At 62.5% G+C, this 22210-nt stretch overlaps 2 protein-coding genes across 2 annotated transcripts in view; one reads left to right on the forward strand and one right to left on the reverse strand.

Annotated features, from left to right (window-relative positions):
• The window catches only part of ADCK5 (aarF domain containing kinase 5), a 29236-nt gene extending 25689 nt beyond the window's left edge, over nucleotides 1–3547 (forward strand). Inside the window, exons 14-15 of the mRNA XM_065830941.2 lie at nucleotides 65–181; nucleotides 3357–3547. Of these exons, the coding sequence (XP_065687013.2) occupies nucleotides 65–181; nucleotides 3357–3462 (223 nt within the window). The 3' untranslated portion in view covers nucleotides 3463–3547. The remainder of the gene's footprint in view (nucleotides 1–64; nucleotides 182–3356) is intronic.
• Nucleotides 3532–22210, reverse strand: part of CPSF1 (cleavage and polyadenylation specific factor 1) — a 63353-nt gene continuing 44674 nt past the window's right edge. The window contains exons 28-38 of the mRNA XM_065830943.2: nucleotides 20059–20149; nucleotides 18554–18638; nucleotides 17666–17807; nucleotides 15604–15756; nucleotides 14111–14287; nucleotides 13941–14007; nucleotides 12897–12944; nucleotides 11361–11513; nucleotides 8093–8222; nucleotides 6171–6309; nucleotides 3532–3609 (exon numbers count right to left, since the gene is read on the reverse strand). Of these exons, the coding sequence (XP_065687015.2) occupies nucleotides 3562–3609; nucleotides 6171–6309; nucleotides 8093–8222; nucleotides 11361–11513; nucleotides 12897–12944; nucleotides 13941–14007; nucleotides 14111–14287; nucleotides 15604–15756; nucleotides 17666–17807; nucleotides 18554–18638; nucleotides 20059–20149 (1233 nt within the window). The 3' untranslated portion in view covers nucleotides 3532–3561. The remainder of the gene's footprint in view (nucleotides 3610–6170; nucleotides 6310–8092; nucleotides 8223–11360; nucleotides 11514–12896; nucleotides 12945–13940; nucleotides 14008–14110; nucleotides 14288–15603; nucleotides 15757–17665; nucleotides 17808–18553; nucleotides 18639–20058; nucleotides 20150–22210) is intronic.

A 22210-nucleotide genomic window follows, 5' to 3' on the forward strand; every position in this document is an offset into this window, starting at 1 on the left:
GTGTTTATGGGGGTTTTGGGGGTGTTTATGGGGGGTGGGGATGAGGTTTTTTCACCCTTCGTAGCGCCGTGAGGAGCTGGAGCCGCTTGACCGGGGAGCAAGTGGGAGGAATCGGGGCGATCGGCGTCTTCTGCTGGGTCCGCGTGTTCTGGGAGAGCATCAAGTTCGAGGTGGCGCTCAGGTGGGGTTTGGGGAGCTGGGGAAATTGGGGGGGGGGGGGCATCGGGGGACACTGGGGACATTGGGGACACTGGGGACATTGGGGACACTGGGGACATCAGGGACATTGGGGAGATCAGGGGACACTGGGGACATTGGGGGGACACCATGTTCTGCAGCACCCGCCGCTCCGTGTGCAGCAGCGTGCGCGGGCACATTGGGGACATCAGGGACACTGGGGGGACACCGCGTTCTGCAGCACCCACCGCTCTGTGTGCAGCAGCCTGGGGACAGGGGACACTGTGGACATCAGGGGATATTGGGGACATCAGGGGACATTGGGGACACTGGGGGCATCAGGGACATTGGGGACATCAGGGGACACTGGGGGGACACTGCATTCTGCAGCACCCGCTGCTCTGTGTGCAGCAGCCTGGGGACAGGGGACATTGGGGACATCAGGGGATATTGGGGACATCAGGAGACATTGGGGACACTGGGGACATCAGGGACATTGGGGACATCAGGGGATATTGGGGACATCAGGGGATACTGGGGACATCAGGGATATTGGGGACATCAGGGGACACTGGGGACATCAGGGACATTGGGGACATCAGGGGACACTGGGGACATCAGGGACATTGGGGACATCAGGGCATATTGGGGACATCAGGGACATTGGGGACATCAGGGGACAGCAGGTTCTGCAGCGCCCGCTGCTCCGTGTGCAGCAGCCTGCGTGGGGACACTGGGGACATCAGGGGACATTGGGGGCATCAGGGACATTGGGGACATCAGGGGACACTGGGGGGACACCGCGTTCTGCAGCGCCCACCGCTCTGTGTGCAGCAGCCTGGGGACAGGGGACATCAGGGACATTGGGGACATCAGGGGATATTGGGGACATCAGGGGACACTGGGGACATCAGGGGACACTGGGGACACTGGGGGGACACCGCATTCTGCAGCACCCGCTGCTCTGTGTGCAGCAGCCTGGGGACAGGGGACACTGGGGACATCAGGGACATTGGGGACACTGGGGGGACACCGTGTTCGGCAGCGCCCACCACTCCGTGTGCAACAGCCTGGGGACAGGGGACATTGGGGACACTGGGGGCATCAGGGACATTGGGGACATTGGGGACACTGGGGGCATCAGGGACATTGGGGACATCAGGGGACACTGGGGACACTGGGGGGACACCGCATTCTGCAGCACCCGCTGCTCTGTGTGCAGCAGCCTGCGTGGGGACACTGGGGACATCGGGGACATCAGGGACATTGGGGGACACTGGGGATATCAGGGGACACTGGGGGGACACCACGTTCTGCAGCACCTGCCGCTCCGTGTGCAGCAGCGTGCGCAGGCACATTGGGGACATCAGGTACATTGGGGACACTGGGGGGACACCGTGTTCGGCAGCGCCCGCCACTCCGTGTGCAACAGCCTGGGGACAGGGGACACTGGGGACACTGGGGGCATCAGGGACATTGGGGACATTGGGGACACTGGGGGCATCAGGGACATTGGGGACATCAGGGGATATTGGGAACATCAGGGGACACTGGGGACATCAGGGACATTGGGGACATCAGGGACACTGGGGACATCAGGGACATTGGGGACATCAGGGACATTGGGGACATCAGGGGACACTGGGGGGACACCGCATTCTGCAGCGCCCACCGCTCTCTGTGCAGCAGCCTGCGTGGGGACACTGGGGACATGGAGGGACATTTGGGGGACATGAGGGGACACTGGGGACATCAGGGACATTGGGGGACACAACATTCTGCAGCACCCACTGCTCCGTGTGCAGCAGCGTGCGCGGGGACACTGGGGACATCAGGGACATCGGGGACATCAGGGGACACTGGGGGGACACCGCATTCTGCAGCGCCCGCCGCTCCGTGTGCAGCAGCCTGGGGACAGGGGACATTGGGGACACTGGGGACATCAGGGACATTGGGGACATCAGGGGATATTGGGGACATCAGGGGACACCACGTTGTGCAGCGCCCGCTGCTCCGTGTGCAGCAGCCTGTGTGGGGACACTGGGGACATTGGGGACATCAGGGGACACTGGGGGGACACCACGTTCTGCAGCACCTGCTGCTCCATGTGCAGCAGCCTACGTGGGCACACTGGGGACATTGGGGACATCAGGGACACTGGGGGGACACCGCATTCTGCAGCGCCCGCCGCTCCGTGTGCAGCAGCCTGGGGACAGGGGACATTGGGGACACTAGAGGCATCAGGGACATTGGGGACATCAGGTGATATTGGGGACATCAGGGGACATTGGGGACACTGGGGACGTCAGGGGACACTGGGGGGACACCGCGTTCTGCAGCACCCACCGCTCCGTGTGCAGCAGCCTGCGTGGGGACATTGGGGACATCAGGGACATTGAGAACATCAGGGGATATTGGGGACATCAGGGGACACTGGGGACATCAAGGATATTGGGGACATTGGGGGGACACCATGTTCTGAAGCGCCCACCGCTCCGTGTGCAGCAGCCTGGGGACAGGGGACACTGGGGACATCAGGGACATTGGGGACATCAGGGACATTGGGGGACACTGGGGATATCACAGGACACTGGGGACATCAGGGACATTGGGGACACTGGGGGGACACCACGTTCTGCAGCACCCGCCGTTCCGTGTGCAGCAGCCTGTGTGGGGACATTGGGGACACTGGGGACATTCAGGGGACATTGGGAACACGGGGGGACACTGTGTTCTGCAGCACCCACCACTCCATGTGCAGCAGCCTGGGGACAGCGGACATCAGGGGACACTGGGGATCTGGGCACCGGGAGCCAGGGTCAATTGGCATCGGGGAGGAAAGGGGACACCAGGGGGGACATCGGGACTGGGGACACAGGGACATCAGGGACACGTCAGCATCGGGGGACAGGGACACTGAGGGGGACACCAGCATTGGGGGGACACCCCCAGTGACCCCTGTGGCACCAGCACCAGAGATGGGGCGAACACGGTGACGGTGGGGACGGTGACGCCTTGGTCAGCCCCGCGTGGTGGGGCAGGTGTGGGTCAGTCTATGGGTCAATCTATGGGTCAGTCTGTGGGTCAGTCTATGGGTCAGTCTGTGGGTCAGTCTATGGGTCAGTCTATGGGTCAATCTATGGGTCAATCTATGGGTCATTTCCCGCTGTGGGTCGCAGGTTCGAGAGCCTCTCGGCGCGGGTGACGACGTCGCTGCTGCGGCTGCTCCTGCACTGGGGGGTCCTGTCCCCCAGCCCCGAGATGGACGAGTACCTGCAGGAGTAGGGGGCACCCCAAAATAAACCCCCCTGCCCCCCCCATCCCCCCGACCTGGGACACAGAGAGGGGCGGGGCCCGGTTCTTTATCAAATGTATTTCGGGGTCTCAGAAATGCGCGGTGACGCGGTCGATCTCCAGCAGGTCCTCCAGGATCTGGGGGGAAGAGGCGGTGTTGGGGGGTTGGGGGGGGCGGGATGTGTGGGGCAGAGGGGAGGGGATGGGAGGGGAGGGATGGGATGGGATGGGGTGGATGGGATGGATGGGATGGGGTGGGATGGATGGGATGGGATGGGATGGGGTGGGATGGGGTGGGGTGGGGTGGGATGGGATGGGGTGGGATGGATGGGATGGGGTGGGGTGGGATGGGATGGGGTGGGATGGGATGGGATGGGATGGGATGGATGGGATGGGGTGGGGTGGGATGGGATGGGGTGGGATGGGATGGGATGGGATGGGATGGGATGGGGTGGGGTGGGATGGGATGGGATGGGGTGGGATGGATGGGGTGGGATGGGATGGGATGGGATGGGATGGGATGGGATGGATGGGATGGGGTGGGGTGGGATGGGATGGGATGGGGTGGGATGGATGGGGTGGGATGGGATGGGATGGGATGGGGTGGGATGGGGTGGGATGGGATGGGATGGATGGGGTGGGTGGGATGGGATGGATGGGATGGGATGGGATGGGATGGATGGGATGGGATGGGATGGGATGGGATGGGATGGGGTGGGAAGGGATGGGTGGGATGGGGTGGATGGGGTGGGATGGGGTGGATGGGGTGGGATGGGATGGGGTGGGATGGGATGGGGTGGGATGGGATAGAATGGGATGGGATGGGATGGGATGGGATGGGATGGGATGGGGTGGATGGGGTGGGATGGGATGGGATGGGATGGGATGGGGTGGGATGGATGGGGTGGGATGGGGTGGGATGGATGGGATGGGGTGGATGGGATGGGATGGGGTGGGATGGGATGGGATGGGGTGGGATGGATGGGATGGGATGGGGTGGATGGGGTGGGATGGGGTGGGATGGGATGGGGTGGATGGGGTGGGATGGGCTCGTGTGTGGGGCAGAGGGCTGTGGGGATGGGGGGTGCAAGCACGGCTCTGCCCCATGGCCCAGGCCCATAGACCTGGCCCACAGCTCAGCCCCACAGCCCAAGCCTACACGTCAGCCACGCAGCCCAGCCCCACAGACCCTGCTCCACAGCTCAGCCCCACAGCCCTGCCCCACAGCCCAGCCTCATGTCTCCCTGCCCCACAGCAGTCCCACGGCTCCCTGCCCCACAGCTCAGCCCCCCAGCAGCCTCATGGCTCCCTCCCCTACAGCCCAGCCCCATAAGTCCACAGCACAGCCCAGTCCCATGGCTCCCTGCCTCACAGCCCAGCCCTACACCCCTGCCCCATGGCTTCCTGCCCCACACCTCAGCCCCATAGTCCTGACCCATGGCCCTACCCCATGTCTCCCTGCCCCATAGCCCAGCCCCACAGCCTCACTCCACAACCCTGCCCCACAGCCCCATGGCTCCCTGCCCCACACCTCAGCCCCATAACCCCACCCCACAGCCCTACTCCGTGGCTCCCAGCCCCATAGCCCAGCCCCACAGCCTCACTCCACAACCTGCTCCACATCTCAGCTCCACACCCCAACCCCACAGCCCAGCCCAGCAGCCCCATTGCCCAGCCCCACGGCTCCCAGCCCCACAGCCCCACTCCATAACCCTACTCCACATCTCAGCTCGACAGCTCAAACCCACAGCCCAGCCCCATGGCTCCCAGCCCCATGGCCCAGCCCCACAGCTCAACTGTGTAACCCTGTCCCATATCTCAGCTCCAAACCCCAAACCCACGGCCCAGCCCCACGGCTCCCAGCCCCATGGCCCAGCCCCACGGCTCCCAGCCCCATGGCCCTCAGCCCCACATGCCAGCCCCACGGCTCCCAGCCCCATGGCAGCCCCATGGCAGCCCCACCGCTCTCAGCCCCATGGCCCAGCCCCACGGCTCCCAGCCCCATGGCCCAGCCCCACGGCTCACAGCCCCATGGCAGCCCCATGGCTCCCAGCCCCATGGCAGCCCCACAGCCCCCAGCCCCACGGCCCAGCCCCACGGCTCCCAGCCCCATGGCAGCCCCACGGCTCTCAGCCCCACGGCCCAGCCCCACGGCTCCCAGCCCCATGGCAGCCCCATGGCTCCCAGCCCCATGGCCCAGCCCCACGGCTCACAGCCCCATGGCAGCCCCATGGCTCCCAGCCCCATGGCAGCCCCATGGCTCCCAGCCCTATGGCCCAGCCCCATGGCTCACAGCCCCATGGCAGCCCCATGGCTCCCAGCCCCACGGCTCCCAGCCCCATGGCAGCCCCACGGCCCCCAGCCCCATGGCAGCCCCATGGCCCAGCCCCACGGCTCCCAGCCCCATGGCTTCCAGCCCCATGGCTCCCAGCCCCACGGCTCCCAGCCCCATGGCAGCCCCATGGCCCAGCCCCACGGCCCAGCCCCACGGCTCCCAGCCCCATGGCAGCCCCACGGCCCCGAGCCCCACGGCCCAGCCCCACGGCTTCCAGCCCCATGGCAGCCCCATGGCCCCCAGCCCCACGGCCCAGCCCCACGGCTCCCAGCCCCATGGCAGCCCCATGGCTCTCAGCCCCACGGCCCAGCCCCACGGCTCCCAGCCCCACGGCCCAGCCCCACGGCCCAGCCCCACGGCTCACGATGTCGGGGGTGGTGCCGATCTTCTTGGCCAGCTCGGCGCGCTCCATGGTGCTCAGGTACAGGTAGCGCTGCAGCAGCTCCCCGTCCAGCACGTTCCGCACCGCGTTCTGCAGCGCCCGCCGCTCCGTGTGCAGCAGCCTGGGACAGGGGCGTGGGGACATGGGGGACACTGGGGACATGGGGGACACTGGGGACATTGGGGACATCAAGGACACTGGGGACATGGGGGACACTGGGGACACACCACGTTCTGCAGCGCCTGCCACTCCGTGTGCAGCAGCCTGGCACAGGGGACATGGGGATATTGGGGACACTGGGGACACGGGGGACATCAGGGACTTTGGGGACATTGGGGACATCAGTGACACTGGGGACATCAGGGGACATCACGTTCTGCAGCAGCCACCACTCCGTGTGCAGCAGCCTGGGACAGGGGATGTGGGGACACTGGGGACACGGGGGACATCAGGGACTTTGGGGACATTGGGGACATCAGTGACACTGGGGACATCAGGGGACATCACGTTCTGCAGCAGCCACCACTCCGTGTGCAGCAGCTTGGGACAGGGGACGTGGGGACACTGGGGACACGGGGGACACGGGGGACATCAGGGACCTTGGGGACCTTGGGGACATCAGTGACACTGGGGACATCAGGGGACACTGCGGACACTGCGTTCTGCAGCACCCACCGCTCCGTGTGTAGCAGCCTGGGACAGGGGACATGGGGACATTGGGGACACTGGGGACACGGGGGACATCAGGGACTTTGGGGACATCAGTGACACTGGGGACATCAGGGGACATCATGTTCTGCAGCACCCACCGCTCCGTGTGCAGCAGCCTGGCACAGGGGACATGGGGACATTGGGGACATGGGGGACATCAGGGACTTTGGGGACCTTGGGGACATCAGGGGACATCAGGGGACATCACGTTCTGCAGCACCCGCCGCTCCATGTGCAGCAGCCTGGGACAGGGGACATGGGGACATTGGGGACATCAGGGGACACCGCGTCCTGCAGCGTCCACCGCTCCATGTGCAGCAGCCTGGGGACAGGGGACATTGGGGACAAGGGGGACATTGGGGACATCAGGGAAAACTGGGGGGACACCGCGTTCTGCAGCGCCCGCCGCTCTGTGTGCAGCAGCCTGGGAGAGGGGACATGGGGACACTGGGGACATTGGGGACATCAGGGGACGTCGTGTTCTGCAGTGCCTGCCACTCCATGTCCAGCAACCTGGGGACAGGGGACATCAGGGGACACTGGGGATCTGGGCACCGGGAGCCAGGGCCAATTGGCATCGGGGAGGAAAGGGGACATGGGGGGGACATCGGGACTGGGGACACAGGGACATCAGGGACACTCCAGCATCGGGGGACAGGGACACTGAGGGGGACACCAGCATTGGGGGGACACCCCCAGTGACCCCTGTGGCACCAGCACCAGAGATGGGGCAAACACGGTGACGGTGGGGACGGTGACGCCTTGGTCAGCCCCGCGTGGTGGGGCAGGTGTGGGTCAGTCTGTGGGTCAATCTATGGGTCAGTCTGTGGGTCAGTCTATGGGTCAGTCTGTGGGTCAGGTGTGGGTCAGTCTGTGGGTCAATCTGTGGGTCGTACCTGAATGCCCGTGGGTTCAGCCCCGCATGGTGGGCCAGGTGTGGGTCAGTCTATGGGTCAGTCTGTGGGTCAGTCTGTGGGTCAATCTATGGGTCAATCTATGGGTCGTACCTGAATGCCCGTGGGTTCAGCCCCGCATGGTGGGCCAGGTGTGGGTCAGTCTGTGGGTCAGTCTGTGGGTCAATCTATGGGTCAATCTATGGGTTGCACCTGAATGCCCTGGGGTTCAGCCCCGCGTGGTGGGCCAGGTGTGGGTCAGTCTATGGGTCAGTCTGTGGGTCAGTCTGTGGGTCGCACCTGAACGCCCGTGGGTTCAGCCCCGCATGGTGGGCCAGGGCGCTGCCCAGCGCGTTCTGCAGCATCAGCAGCCTCCTGTAGGTTTTCTCCTGCATGGGCAGCAGCAGCCCCAGGCCCCCGTCCAGCGTCGCTGCGCAGAGTTTGGGGGTTCAGGGCGTTGGGGTTCAGGGGGTTTAGGGGTTCAGGAGGGTTGGGGTTCAGGGGTTTAGGGGTTCAGGAGGGTTGGGGTTCAGGGGGTTGGGGTTCAGGGCGTTGGGGTTCAGGGGGTTTAGGGGTTCAGGAGGGTTGGGGTTCAGGGGTTTAGGGGTTCAGGGCGTTGGGGTTCAGGGGGTTTAGGGGTTCAGGAGGGTTGGGGTTCAGGGGTTTAGGGGTTCAGGAGGGTTGGGGTTCAGGGGGTTGGGGTTCAGGGGGTTGGGGTTCAGGGGTTTAGGGGTTCAGGAGGGTTGGGGTTCAGGGGGTTGGGGTTCAGGGGGTTGGGGTTCAGGGGTTTAGGGGTTCAGGAGGGTTGGGGTTCAGGGGGTTGGGGTTCAGGGGTTTGGGGGTTCAGGAGGGTTGGGGTTCAGGGGGTTGGGGTTCAGGGGTTTAGGGGTTCAGGAGGGTTGGGGTTCAGGGGGTTGGGGTTCAGGGGGTTGGGGTTCAGGGGTTTGGGGGTTCAGGAGGGTTGGGGTTCAGGGGGTTGGGGTTCAGGGGGTTGGGGTTCAGGGGTTTAGGGGTTCAGGAGGGTTGGGGTTCAGGGGGTTTAGGGGTTCAGGGGGTTGGGGTTCAGGGGTTTAGGGGTTCAGGAGGGTTGGGGTTCAGGGGTTTAGGGGTTCAAGGGGTTGGGGTTCAGGGGTTTAGGGGTTCAGGAGGGTTGGGGTTCAGGGGTTTGGGGGTTCAGGGGTTGGGGTTCAGGGGGTTGGGGTTCAGGGGTTTAGGGGTTCAGGAGGGTTGGGGTTCAGGGGTTTGGGGGTTCAGGGGGTTGGGGTTCAGGGGGTTGGGGTTCAGGGGTTTAGGGGTTCAGGAGGGTTGGGGTTCAGGGGTTTGGGGTTCAGGAGGGTTGGGGTTCAGGGGTTTGGGGGTTCAGGGGGTTGGGGTTCAGGGGGTTGGGGTTCAGGGGTTTAGGGGTTCAGGAGGGTTGGGGTTCAGGGGTTTGCGGGTTCAGGATGGTTTGGGTTCCTGGGTTTGGGGGTTCAGAGGTTTGGGGTGTTGAGGGATTTAGGGACTCAGGGGGTCTGGGAGTGTCGGGGGGTTTGGGGGTTCAGGATGGTTGGGGTGTCAGTGGTTTGGAGCGGGAGAGGTTTGGGCTGTCAGGGGGTTTGGGGGTGTCAGGGGATTTGGGGATTCAGGGGGTTTAGGGTTTCAGGGGTTTGGGGTTCAGGGGGTTTGGGGTTGTGAGAGGTTTGCGTTGTCAGGGGTTTGGGGGGTTCAGGGGTTTGGGGGTGTTGGGGGTTCAGGGGTTTAGGGGTTCAGAGGTTTGGGGTTCAGGGGTTTGGGGGTTTAGAGAGTTTAGGGGTTCAGAGGTTTGGGGGTCTTGGGGATTTGGGGGTTCAGGGGATTTGGGGGTTCAGGAGGGTTTGGGTTCAGGGGTTGGGGTGTCAGGGGGTTTGGGGGCTCAGGGGTTTGGGGTGTCGAGGGATTTGGGGGTTCAGGGTGGTCTGGGGGTGTCAGGGGGCACCCCAAAACCCAACACTGTGCTCAGGCCCTGCACCCCAAATCCTGGGACTCTCCTGCACCCCAAGAATCTCCCTGGTCTCTGCAGCCCAAATCCCAGCACCCCAAATCCTGCACCCCAAATCCCAGCACCCAGGGACCTGCCTGCACCCAGCACCCCAAATCCTGGGACCCAAGGACCTGCCTGCACCCAGCACCCCAAATCCTGGGACCCCTGCTATACCCAGCACCCCAAATCCTGGGACTCAGCTCAAACCCAGCACCCCAAATCCTGGTATTCTTCATATGCCCTGCACCCCAAATCTCTGCACCCAGCACCCCAAACCCCCCATGACCCCAAACCCCCATGTCCCCTAAAGCCCTGTGTTCCCCAAACCCCTGTGTCCCCAAAACCCCCATGTCCCCCAAGCACCCCTGTCCCCATGTCCCCCAAATCCCCAAACCCCCATGTCCCCCAAGCCCCCATGTCCCCGTGTCCCCCAAACCCCCATGTCCCCCAAACCCCCATGTCCCCCCAAGCCCCCGTGTCCCGTGTCCCCCCATGTCCCCCCGTGTCCCCATGTCCCCATGTCCCCCAAGCCCCCATGTCCCGCTCTGTCCCCATGTCTCCGTGTCCCCCAAACCCCCTTGTCCCCAAACCCCCGTGTCCCCCCAAACCCGTGTCCCCCAAACCCCATGTCCCCCAAGCCCTCCTGTCCCCCCAAGCCCCCGTGTACCCCCAAACCCCCGTGTCCTCCCAAGCCCCCATGTCCCCCCACGTCCCCCTGTGTCCCCATGTCCCCGTGTCCCCCAAACCCCCATGTCCCCCAAGCCCCCATGTCTCGTGTCCCCCAAACCCCCATGTCCCCGTGTCCCCATGTCCCCCAAACCCCCATGTCCCCCAAGCCCCCATGTCCCGCTGTGTCCCCATGTCCCCGTGTCCCCCAAACCCCCATGTCCCCCAAGCCCCCCTGTCCCCCCAAGACCTCGTGTCCCCCAAACCCCCATGTCCCCCCAAACCCGTGTCCCCCAAATCCCATGTCCCCCAAGCCCTCCTGTCCCCCCAGGACCCCGTGTACCCCCAAACCCCCATGTCCCCCAAACCCCCGTGTCCCCCCAAACCCCTGTGTCCCCCAAACCCCATGTCCCCCAAGCCCCTGTGTCTCCCCAAGACCCCGTGTACCCCCAAACCCCCATGTCCCCCCAAACCCCCATGTCCCCCCATGTCCCCGTGTCCCCCAAACCCCCATGTCCCCCAAACCCCCATGTCCCGTGTCCCCTGAACCCCCATGTCCCCCAAGCCCCCATGTCCCCGTGTCCCCAGGTCCCCAAACCCCCGTGCCCCCCAAACCCCTGTGTCCCCCAAACCCCATGTCCCCCAAGCTCCCCTGTCCCCCCAAGACCCCATGTACCCCCAAACCCCCATGTCCCCCAAAGGCCCGTGTCCCCCCAAACCCCTGTGTCCCCCAAACCCCATGTCCCCCAAGCCCCCCTGTCCCTCCAAGACCCCATGTCCCCCAAACCTCCATGTCCCCCAAACCCTCGTGTCCCCCTAAACCCCTGTGTCCCCCAAACCCCATCCCCCCAAGCCCCCGTGTCCCCCCGTGTCCCCCCGTGTCCCCCGTGTCCCCCGTCTCACCGAACCAGGTGATGTGCTTGTTGTCCCAGGCGCTGGTCCTGCGGGGCCCGTCCCCGCCGCCCCGGCACGGCGTGCGCCAGAACGTGTTCACGTGCGCGCCCACGTGGAAATCCGCGCGCCGCAGCAGCCGCAGCCCCCCGAAGCTCTCCTTGGCTGGGACACACGGCCTGTGGCCCCCTGTCCCCTCCCCGTGTCCCCTCCCCGTGTCCCCTCCCCGTGTCCCACGTCCCCCGCAGCCCCCCGAAGCTCTCCTTGGCTGGGACACACGGTCTGTGGCCCCTGTCCCCTCCCCGTGTCCCCTCCCCGTGTCCCACGTCCCCCGCATCCCCCCATGGCCCCCCGTGTCCTGTGTCCCATGTCCTGTGTCCCCCACATCCCCCCTGTCCTCCCATGTCCCGTGTCCCCCATGTTCCCTGTGCCCCACGTCCCCCATGTCCTGTGTCCTCCCATGACCCCCGTGTCCCCCATGTCCCCTCACGTTCCCCTGTGCCACATCCTCTGCATCCCCCTGTACCACGTCCTCTGCATCCCCATGTCCCATGTCCTCCCACGTCCCCGTGTCCCTCACATCCCCCATGTCCTGTGTCCCCCCATGTCCCCCTGCGCCCCATGTCCTCCGCATCCCCCCATGTCCCATATCCCCTGCATCCCATCATGTCCCCCGTGTCCCATGTCCCCCTGTGTCCCCCGGTGTTCCCCGCATTCCCCCATGTCTCCTGAGTCCTGTGTCCTCCCGTGTCCCCTCGTGTCCCGTGTCCCCCACGTCCCCCCGTGTCCCATGTCCTCCCATGTCCCCCTGTGTTCTATGTCCTCTGCATCCTCCTGTGTCCCATGTCCCCTGCATCCCATCATGTCCCCCGTGTCCTATGTCCTCCCGTGTCCCCCGCGTCCCCGTGTTCCCCGCATTCCCCCATGTCCCCCATGTCCTCCCATGTCCCCCCATGTCCTATGTCCCCCACATCCCTGTGTCCCGTGTCCTCCCATGTCCTCCATGTCCCCCTGTGCCCCATGTCCTCTGCGTCCCCCCATGTCCCATGTCCCCTGCATCCTATCATGTCCCCATGTCCCATGTCCTCCCCTGTCCCCCCATGTCCTGTGTCCCCCCATGTCCCACGTTCCCCGCATCCCTCCATGTCCCCCCGTGTCCTGTGTCCCCCCCGTGTCCCATGTCCTCCTGTGTCCCCCCGTGTCCTGTGTCCTCCCCTGTCCCCCTGTGTCCCCCACGTCCCCCGTGTCCCATGTCCTCCCATGTCCCCCCGTGCCCCATGTCCTCTGCGTCCCCCTGTGTTCCGTGTCCCCCGCATCCCTCCATGTCCCCCTGTGTCCCATATCCCCCCATCTCACGTGTCCCCCCGTGTCCTATGTCCTCCAGTGTCCATGTCCCCGTGTCCCCTGTATCGTGTCCCATGTCCCCCTGTCGTGTGTCCCCTTGTGTCCTGTGTCCCACCGTGTCCCCCTGTGTCCCGTGTCCCCCATGTCCCCTGTGTCCCCACCACGTCCCCTCCCCATGTCCCTTGTGTCCCCCGTGTCCCTCACCTTCGGGCAGGTACATGTACACCAGGAGGTTGCGGTCGCGGTCGGACACTGCGGGACAAGGAGGTTTTGGTAAAGTGTCCCCAAACCCACGGGGGACGCTGGTGGCCATGGTGGTGCCGGGAGCCTCGTGGCAACACCAGGAGCCTACGGCAGCACCAAGAGCCCCACGGCAGCACCAGGACCCACATGGCAACACCAAGAGTCCCCAACAACACCAGGAGCCCCGTGGTAACACCAGGAGCCTCATGGCAACACCAAGAACCTCATGGCAACACCAAGAGCCACAGAGCAGCGCCAGGAGCCATATGGCAACACCGGGAGCTGCACAGCAGCACCGGGATTCACATGGCAACACCAGGACCCCACAGCAGCACCGGGATCTCCCCAGCAACACCAGGAGCCACACGGTAACACCAGGATCCACGTGGCAGCACCAGGATCCACGTGGTAACACCAGGATCCACATAGTAATACCAGGATCCACGTGGCAACACCAGGATCCATATGGCAACACGAGGATCCACATGTTAACACCAGGATCCACACGACAACACCAGGATCCACACGGTAACACCAGGATCCATGTGGCAGCACCAGGATCCACACGACAGCACCAGGATCCATACGACAGCACCAAGATCCACGTGGCAGCACCAGGATCCACACGGCAACACCAGGATCCACGTGGTAACACCGGGATCCACATGACAACACCAGGATCCATGTGGCAACACCAGGATCCACATGACAACACCAGGATCCACGTGGTAACACCAGGATCTGTGTGGCAACACCAGGATCCACGTGGCAACACCAGGATCTGTGTGGCAGCACCAGGATCCACATGGCAACACCAGGATCCACGTGGTAACACCGGGATCCACGTGGTAACACCGGGATCCACATGACAACACCAGGATCCATGTGGCAACACCAGGATCCACATGACAACATCAGGATCCACACGACAACACCAGGATCCACGTGGCAACACCAGGATCTGTGTGGCAACACCAGGACCCCCGCGCGCCCCCCGTGCCGTACCCAGGAAGCCCAGCTGGCCGCTGTCCACCATGAAGTCCACGCTATAAACCTCCAAGGGCTTCGCGTCCTGCGGGAAACAAACCCCCGGTTCAACCCTGGCGCTGTCACCAGCGTCCCCGCAGCGTCCCCAGGTGTCCCCAGGTGTCCCCGCGTGTCCCCAGGTGTCGCACCCGGCTGACGAGGGACAGCGTCTTGCTGCCCTCCTGGTAGCGCAGGAGGCAGATGCTCTTCACCAGGTCCCCGGCCAGGATGAAGCTCTTGACGCTGATGAGCTGGTGGATGTAGAGCTGGGTGTCGATGAACGCCATGCCCGTCAGCTCCCCCGCACGCAGGCTCCACAGGAAGATCTGCCACCAGAGAGGGGACAAGTGACAACCTGACACCCCATGGGGTCACCAACCCCACCTGGGGGTCGTTGATCCCACCTGGGGGTCACCAAACCCCTCATGGGGTCACCAAACCCCCGAGGTGTCACTAAGGGCTGTGCCCATCAGATCCCCCACTCACAGGCTCCACAGGAAGATCTGTCACCAGAGAGGGGACAAGTGACAACCTGACACCCCATGGGGTCACCAACCCCACCTGGGGGTCACTGATCCCACCTGGGGGTCACCAAACCCCTCATGGGGTCACCAAACCCCCCAGGTGTCACTAAGGGCCGTGCCCATCAGCTCCCCCACTCACAGGCTCCACAGGAAGATCTGTCACCAGAGAGGGGACAAGTGACACCATGACCCCCCCATGGGGTCACCAGTGCTGCCTGGGGGTCAGCAAACCCCTCAAGGGGTCACTGATCCCACCTGGGGGTCACCAACCCCATCAAGGGGTCACCAAACCCCTAAGGGGTCACCAAACCCCACCTGGGAAGATCTGTCACCAAAGGGGGGACAAGTGACATCCTGACACCCCATGGGGTCATCAACCCCATCAAGGGGTCATTGATCCCACCTGGGGGTCACCAACCCCACCTGGGGGTCACCAACCCCCCCAGGTGTCACTAAGGGCTGTGCCCATCAGATCCCCCACTCACAGGCTCCACAGGAAGATCTGTCACCAAAGGGGGACAAGTGACAACCTGACACCCCATGGGGTCACCAAACCCACCTGGGGGTCACCAATCCCACCTGGGGGTCACTGATCCCACCTGGGGGTCACTGATCCCACCAAGGGCAGGGCTGTCAGCGGCCCATTCTGGCCAATGTCCCCAGGTGTCCCTGGTGTCCCCCATCCCCCGAGGTGTCCCCCAGTGACCTTCTGGACCATGGCAGACACGAGGCAACCGTGGCAGTGACAGGGATGTCACCAGCCCGTTCTGGGCAACGTCCCCAGGTGTCCTTGGTGTCCCCAGTCCCTCGATGTCTCCCCAGGTGTCCCCAGCCCCCCCGAAGTGTCCCCTGGTGACCTTCTGGCCGATGGCAGACACGAGGTAGCCGTGGCAGTGACAGGGATGTCACCAGCCCATTCTGGCCAATGTCCCCAGGTGTCCCCGGTGTCCCCAGCCCCCCGAGGTGTCCCCCGGTGACCTTCTGGCCGATGGCGGACACGAGGTAGCCGTGGCAGTGACAGGGATGTCACCAGCCCATTCTGGCCAATGTCCCCAGGTGTCCCCAGTGTCCCCAGGTGTCCCCGGTGTCCCCAGCCCCCCGAGGTGTCCCCCGGTGACCTTCTGGCCGATGGCGGACACGAGGTAGCCGTGGCAGTGACACAGGGCTGTCACCGGCCCCTTCTGCTCCTTCTCGTACAGAACCTTGAACTTGTTCTTGGTGAGCGGCTGCCCCGGCTCCGGCACCACCTCGATCACATCCATGATCAGGATCTGGGGACGGGGACACCGGGGTCACCAGTGGCACCTGCAGGTCACCGGCCTGACCAGGGTGTCCCCTGGGTGTCCCCCAAGATTACTGGGAGTCCCCTGAGTGTCTCCTGGGACCCCTGAGTGTCCCCTAAGACTCCTGAGTGTCCCCTGAGACCCTTGGGTGTCCCCTGAGTGTGTCTTGGGTGTCCCCTGAGTGTCTCCTTGGTGTCCCCTGAGTGTCTCCTGGGTGTCCCCTGAGGCCCCTGGGTGTCCCCCAAGAATCCTGGGTGTCCCCTGAGTGTCTCCTGGGTGTCCCCTAAGACTCCTGAGTGTCCCCTGAGACCCTTGGGTGTCCCCTGAGTGTCTCCTGGGTGTCCCCTAAGACGCCTGGGTGTCCCCCAAAAATCCTGGGTGATCCCTGAGTGTCTCCTGGGACCCCTGGGTGTCCCCCAAGACTCCTGAGTGTCCCCTGGGTGTCCCCAAGCCCCCTGAGTGTCCCTGAGACCCCTAAGTTGTCCCCTCAATGTTCCCCAAGTGTCTACCAAGAGCCCTGGATGCCCCCTGAGACACTTGGGTGTCCCCTGGATGTCCCCTGAGACCCCTGGGTGTCTCCTGGATATCCCCTGAGACCCCTGGGTGTCCCCCAAGAATCCTGGGTGTCCCCTGAGTGTCTCCTGGGTGTCCCCTAGGACTCCTGAGTGTTCCCTGAGTGTCCCTTGAGACTCTTGGGTGTTCCCTGAGTGTCTCTTGGGTGTCCCCTGAGTGTCTCCTTGGTGTCCCCTGAGCGTCCTCTGAGGTCTCTGGGTGTCCCCCAAGAATCCTGGGTGATCCCTGAGTGTCTCCTGGGACCCCTGGGTGTCCCCCAAGACTCCTGAGTGTCCCCTGGGTGTCCCTGAGACCCCTAAGTTGTACCCTGGGTGTTCCCCAAGTGTCCACCAAAAGCCCTGGATGCCCCCTGAGACCCTTGGGTGTCCCCTGGGAGTCCCCTGAGACCCTTGCAAGTCCCCTGGGTGTGCCCCAAGCCTCCTGGGTGTCTCCTGAGTGTCACCTGGGTGTCCCCTAAGAATCCTGAGTGTCCCCTGAGTGTCCCCCAAGACTTCTGAGTGGACCTCGAGACCCCCGGGTGTCCCCCAAGATTACTGGGTGTCCCCTGAGTGTCTCCTGGGACCCCTGAGTGTCCCCTAAGACTCCCGAGTGTCCCCTGAGTGTCACTTGAGTGCCCCTTGAGACCCTTGGATGTCCCCTGAGTGTCTCTTGGGTGTCCCCTGAGTGTCCCCTGGGTGTCCCTGAGACCCCTAAGTTGTCCCCTGGATGTTCCTTAAGTGCCCACCGAGAGCCCTGGATGTCCCCTGAGACCCTTGGGTGTCCCCTGGGTGTGCCCCAAGTCTCCTGGGTGTCTCCTGAGTGTCCCCTGCGTGTCCCCTGGGTGTCCCCCAAGACTCCTGGGTGTCCCTAAGACTCCTGAATGTCCCGAGTGTCCCCCAAGCCCCCCAGGTGCTCACTGAGTGTCCCCTGGGTGTTCCCTGAGCATCTCCCAAGACTCCTGGGTGTCCCCAAGATCCCTAAGTTGTCCCCTGGATGTTCCTAAAGTGCCCACCAAGAGCCCTGCATGTCCCCTGAGACCCTTGGGTGTCCCCTAAGTCTACTGGGTGTCCCCTGAGTGTCCCCTGGGTGTCCCCCAAGACTCCTGAGTGTCCCCTGGGTGTCCCCCAAGTGCTGAGTGTCCCCTGGGTGTCCCTAAGACTCCTGAATGTCCCCTGAGTGTCCCCCAAGCCCCCCAGGTGCTCACTGAGTGTCCCCTGGGTGTTCCCTGAGCATCTCCCAAGACTCCTGTGTGTCCCCAAGACCCCTAAGTTGTCCCCTGGATGTTCCCTAAGTGTCCACCAAGACCCCTGGGTGTCCCCTGGGTGTCCCCGGTGTCCCCACTGACCCTGCCGCGGCAGGTGACCTCCTCGCCCTGCATGAGACACGTCCCCACGGCCACGTAGCCCTTGAGTCCCGACACGGTCTCCTGGCTGCGCAGTGACACCGTCTTCATGCAGGTGACATGTTCCCACTCCTCCAGCTCGATCCTGGGGACACGGGGACACACCTGCGCTCAGGGGGACACCCCAGCCTGGGGACATTGCGCGTTGCTCACCGGGGGTTGGGGATGGTCTGGGAGACATGGGGACATTGCATGGTGCTCATCAGGTGTTGGGGATGGTCTAGGGGACATGGGGACATTGCGCGGTGCTCAACGGGTGTTGGGGATGGTCTGGGGGACACAGGGACACGGGGACATGGGGACATTGTGCGGTGCTCACCGGGTGTTGGGGATGGTCTGAGGGACATGGGGACACAGGGACACAGGGACATGGCGTGGTGCTCACCGGGTGTTGGGGATGGTCTGGGGGACATGGGGACACGGGGACGTTGTGCGGTGCTCACCAGGTGTTGGGGATGGTCTGAGGGACATGGGGACACGGGGACATAGGGACATGGTGCGGTGCTCACCGGGTGTTGGTGATGGTCTGGGGGACATAGGGAGATGGGGACATTGCGTGGTGCTCACCGGGTGTTGGGGATGGTCTGGGGGACATGGGGACACGAGGACATGGGGACATTTTGCGGTGCTCACCGGGTGTTGGGGATGGTCTGGGGGACACAGGGACACGGGGACATGGGGACATTGCGCTGTGCTCACCGGGTGTTGGGGATGGTCTGGGGGACACAGGGACACGGGGACATGGGGACATTGCGCTGTGCTCACCGGGTGTTGGGGATGGTCTGGGGGACACAGGGACACGGGGACATGGGGACATTGCGCTGTGCTCACCGGGTGTTGGGGATGGTCTCCCAGCTCACCGGGGAGATCAGCTGGATGGAAAACGCCTCCTGCTGCGGGGGCACGTACCGATCGTCTGGGGACAGGGACACGCATCAGGGGACACGGGGGGGACACGGGGCTTGGGAAACACGTACCGATCGTCTGGGGACAGGGACACGCGTCAGGGGACACGGGGGGGACACGGGGTGGACATGGGGACACACAGGGCTCAGGGGGCACATACCGATCGTCTGGGGACAGGGACACACGTCAGGGGGACACAGGTGGGACACGGGGACACATGGGGTTCAGGGGGTACATACCGATCATCTGGGGACAGGGACATGCGTCAGGGGGACACAGGGGGGGACACGAGGACACAGAGGGCTTGGGGAACACGTACTGATCATCTGGGGACATGAACATGGTTCGGGGGGGGCACGAGGCTTGGAGGGGACATGGCTCAGGGGGACACAGGGGTTGAGGGGGGACACAGTGCTCGTCTGGGGACACGGGGTTCAGGGGGGACAAGGGGCTTCAGGGGGGCACATACCACTCATCTGGGGACATGGGGCTCAGGGAGGGGGTGACAGGGCTCAGGGGGTGACAAGGGGACATGGGGCTATAGGGGGGACATGGAGGATGCGGGGGGTGACAGCAGTGACATGGGACTCAGTGCGGTAACAGAGCCTGGTGGGGGACACGAGGCTCAGGGGGGGACATGGGGATTGGGGGTGACAGGAGTGACACGGGGCTCAGGGGGTGACAGTGCCTGGGGTGGACATGGGGACTGGGGGAGTGACAGGGCTGGGGGGGTGACAGGAGTGACATGGGGCTTGGGTGGGGACATGGAGATTGAGGGGTGACAGGAGTGACATGGGGCTCAGTGGAGTGACAGGGCTTGGGGGGGACATGGGGATTGGGGGGGTGACAGGAGTGACAGGGGGTTCGGGGAGGACATGGAGATTGGGGGGAGTAACAGGAGTGACACGGGGCTTGGGGGGGACATCGGGATTGGGGGGTGACAGGAGTGACATGGGGCTCAGGGGGTGACATGGAGATTGGGGGGGTGACAGAAGTGACACGGGGCTCGGGGGGGGACACGGGGATTGGGAGGTGACAGGAGTGACATGGAGCTTGGGGGGGACATAGGGATTGGGGGGTGACAGGAGTGACACGGGGCTTGGGGTGGGGACACGGGGATTGGGGGGTGACAGGAGTGACACGGGGCTTGGGGTGGGGACATGGGGATTGGGGGGTGACAGGAGTGACACGGGGCTCGGGGGGGGACACGGGGATTGGGAGGTGACAGGAGTGACATGGAGCTTGGGGGGGACATAGGGATTGGGGGGTGACAGGAGTGACACAGGGCTTGGGGTGGGGACATGGGGCTCGGGGGGTGACAGGAGTGACACGGGGCTTGGGGTGGGGACACGGGGCTCGGGGGGTGACAGGAGTGACATGGGGCTCGGGGGGTGACAGGGTGGTGGCAGCGCCACCGTGCGGGGTCTCACCGCGCTCGATGCTCTCAAACTCCTTCTCCTCGCCCGTCATGCGGGGGATGCGGGTGCAGGGGTTGATCACGCTGGTGGCCACGGCGTAAACCTGGCGGGGACATTCGGGGACAGCGGTGTCGTCACCGGCATGTAGAGAACACTGTATGTCGCGATATGTCGCGATCTGTCGCGATATATCGCGATATACACCACGCTATGTTGATATATGCTGATATGTGCCCCGATGTGTCGCGATACACGTTGATGTCACGATATGTCGCGATATGTCGTGATACACCGCGATATCTGCCACGATACGCTGCAACATGTCATGATATGTCACGACATGCTGTGATATACGCTGTGACGTGTCGCAATATGTCGCAGTAGGTTGCAATCCGTGCCACGGTACGCTGCGATGCGCTGTGATACGTCATGACACGTCGCGATATACGCCATATGTCGCGATGTGCTGCGATATACGCCACGATATGCTGCAATATGTCGTGATATGTTGCGATTGCTGTGATAGACGCCACAATATATCACAATATGTCGCGATATCTTGCGATATATCATAATACGTCGCGATACATGTCATGGTATGTCGTGATATATTGCAATGTGCTGCAATATATGTCACGATATGTTGTGATACGTCATAATGTGCTGTGATATACATTGAAATATGTTATGTCGCGACACATCATGATATGTCATGATGTGCTGTGATATACGCCGTGATATGTTGCGATATGTCATGATATGCCATGATATATCATGATGTCCTGTGATATATGCCGTGATATATCGTGATACATTGTGATACGTTGTGACGCGTATGTCGCAATAGGTTGTGATGCGGCGCAATGTGCTGTGATATACGCCACGATGTGTCGTGATATGTCGTGACGTGCTGTGATATACGCCATGATATACACAATATGTCACGATCTACTGTGACATACGCCACAATGTTGTGATATGTCGCGATATGTCGCGCTATGTCACGATGTGCTGCGATATACGCCATGATATGTCACGATACGTCGCAATACGTTGCGATGCGCTGTGATATACACGATGTCATGATGTGTCGTGATACGTTGCGATATGTCGCGATGCATTGTGATATACGTCACGATATGTCGTGATATGTTGTGCTGCGATATGCACCATGATACGTCGCAATAAGTGACGGCATGTCATGATGTGCCGCCACATGTCACGATATGTTGTGACGTCGCGATATGTCACGATAAGTTATGGGATGTCATGATGTGTCACAATATATGTCGCGATATGTCACAATATGTCGCAATGTGTTGTGATAACATATGGTATGTCGTGATATGCCGCGATATACGCCGCGATATGTCACGATAAGTTATGGTATGTCATGATGTGACACAATAGATGTCGCGATATGTTATGTTATGTTGTGATGTGCCGCGATATACACTGCTATATGTCACGACATGTGACGATACGTTATGGTACGTCATCACGTGCCGTGATATGTCGTGATACGCCACGATATGTCGTGATGTGTTGCGATATGCCGCGGTGTGTCGCGGTAAGTTACGGTATGTCGTGATGTGCTGTGATATAAGCCACGATATGTCACGATATGTCGCGATAAGTTATGGTATGTCATGATGTGCTGGGATATACGCTGTGATATGTTGCGATATGTAGTGATATGTCATGGTATGTCGTGATGTGCTGTGATATACGCCGTGATATATCGCAATATGTCACGATATGTTATAGGATGTCATGATGTGCCACGATATATGCCGTGATATGTCGTGATACGTCGTGATATGCCATGATGTGCCGTGATATACACCATAATATGTCACGATATGTCGCGATATGTTATGGTATGTCGTGATGTGCCGCGATATACACCACGATATGTCGTGATATGTCGTGATACGTCATGGTATGTCGTGATGTGCCGCGATATGTGCCATATGTCGCGATATGTCACGATACCTCGCAATATGTTACAGTATGTTGTAACGTGCCACAATATACGCCGTGATATGTTGTGATATGTCATGTTATGTCGTGATGTGCCGTGATATACAAGATATGTCGTGATATGTTGCGATACGTTATGGTATGTCGTGATGTGCCACGATATACACCATGATATGTCACG

The sequence above is a fragment of the Patagioenas fasciata genome, chromosome 2, assembly GCF_037038585.1.
Source record: "Patagioenas fasciata isolate bPatFas1 chromosome 2, bPatFas1.hap1, whole genome shotgun sequence".
NCBI classification, from domain to species: domain Eukaryota; kingdom Metazoa; phylum Chordata; class Aves; order Columbiformes; family Columbidae; genus Patagioenas; species Patagioenas fasciata.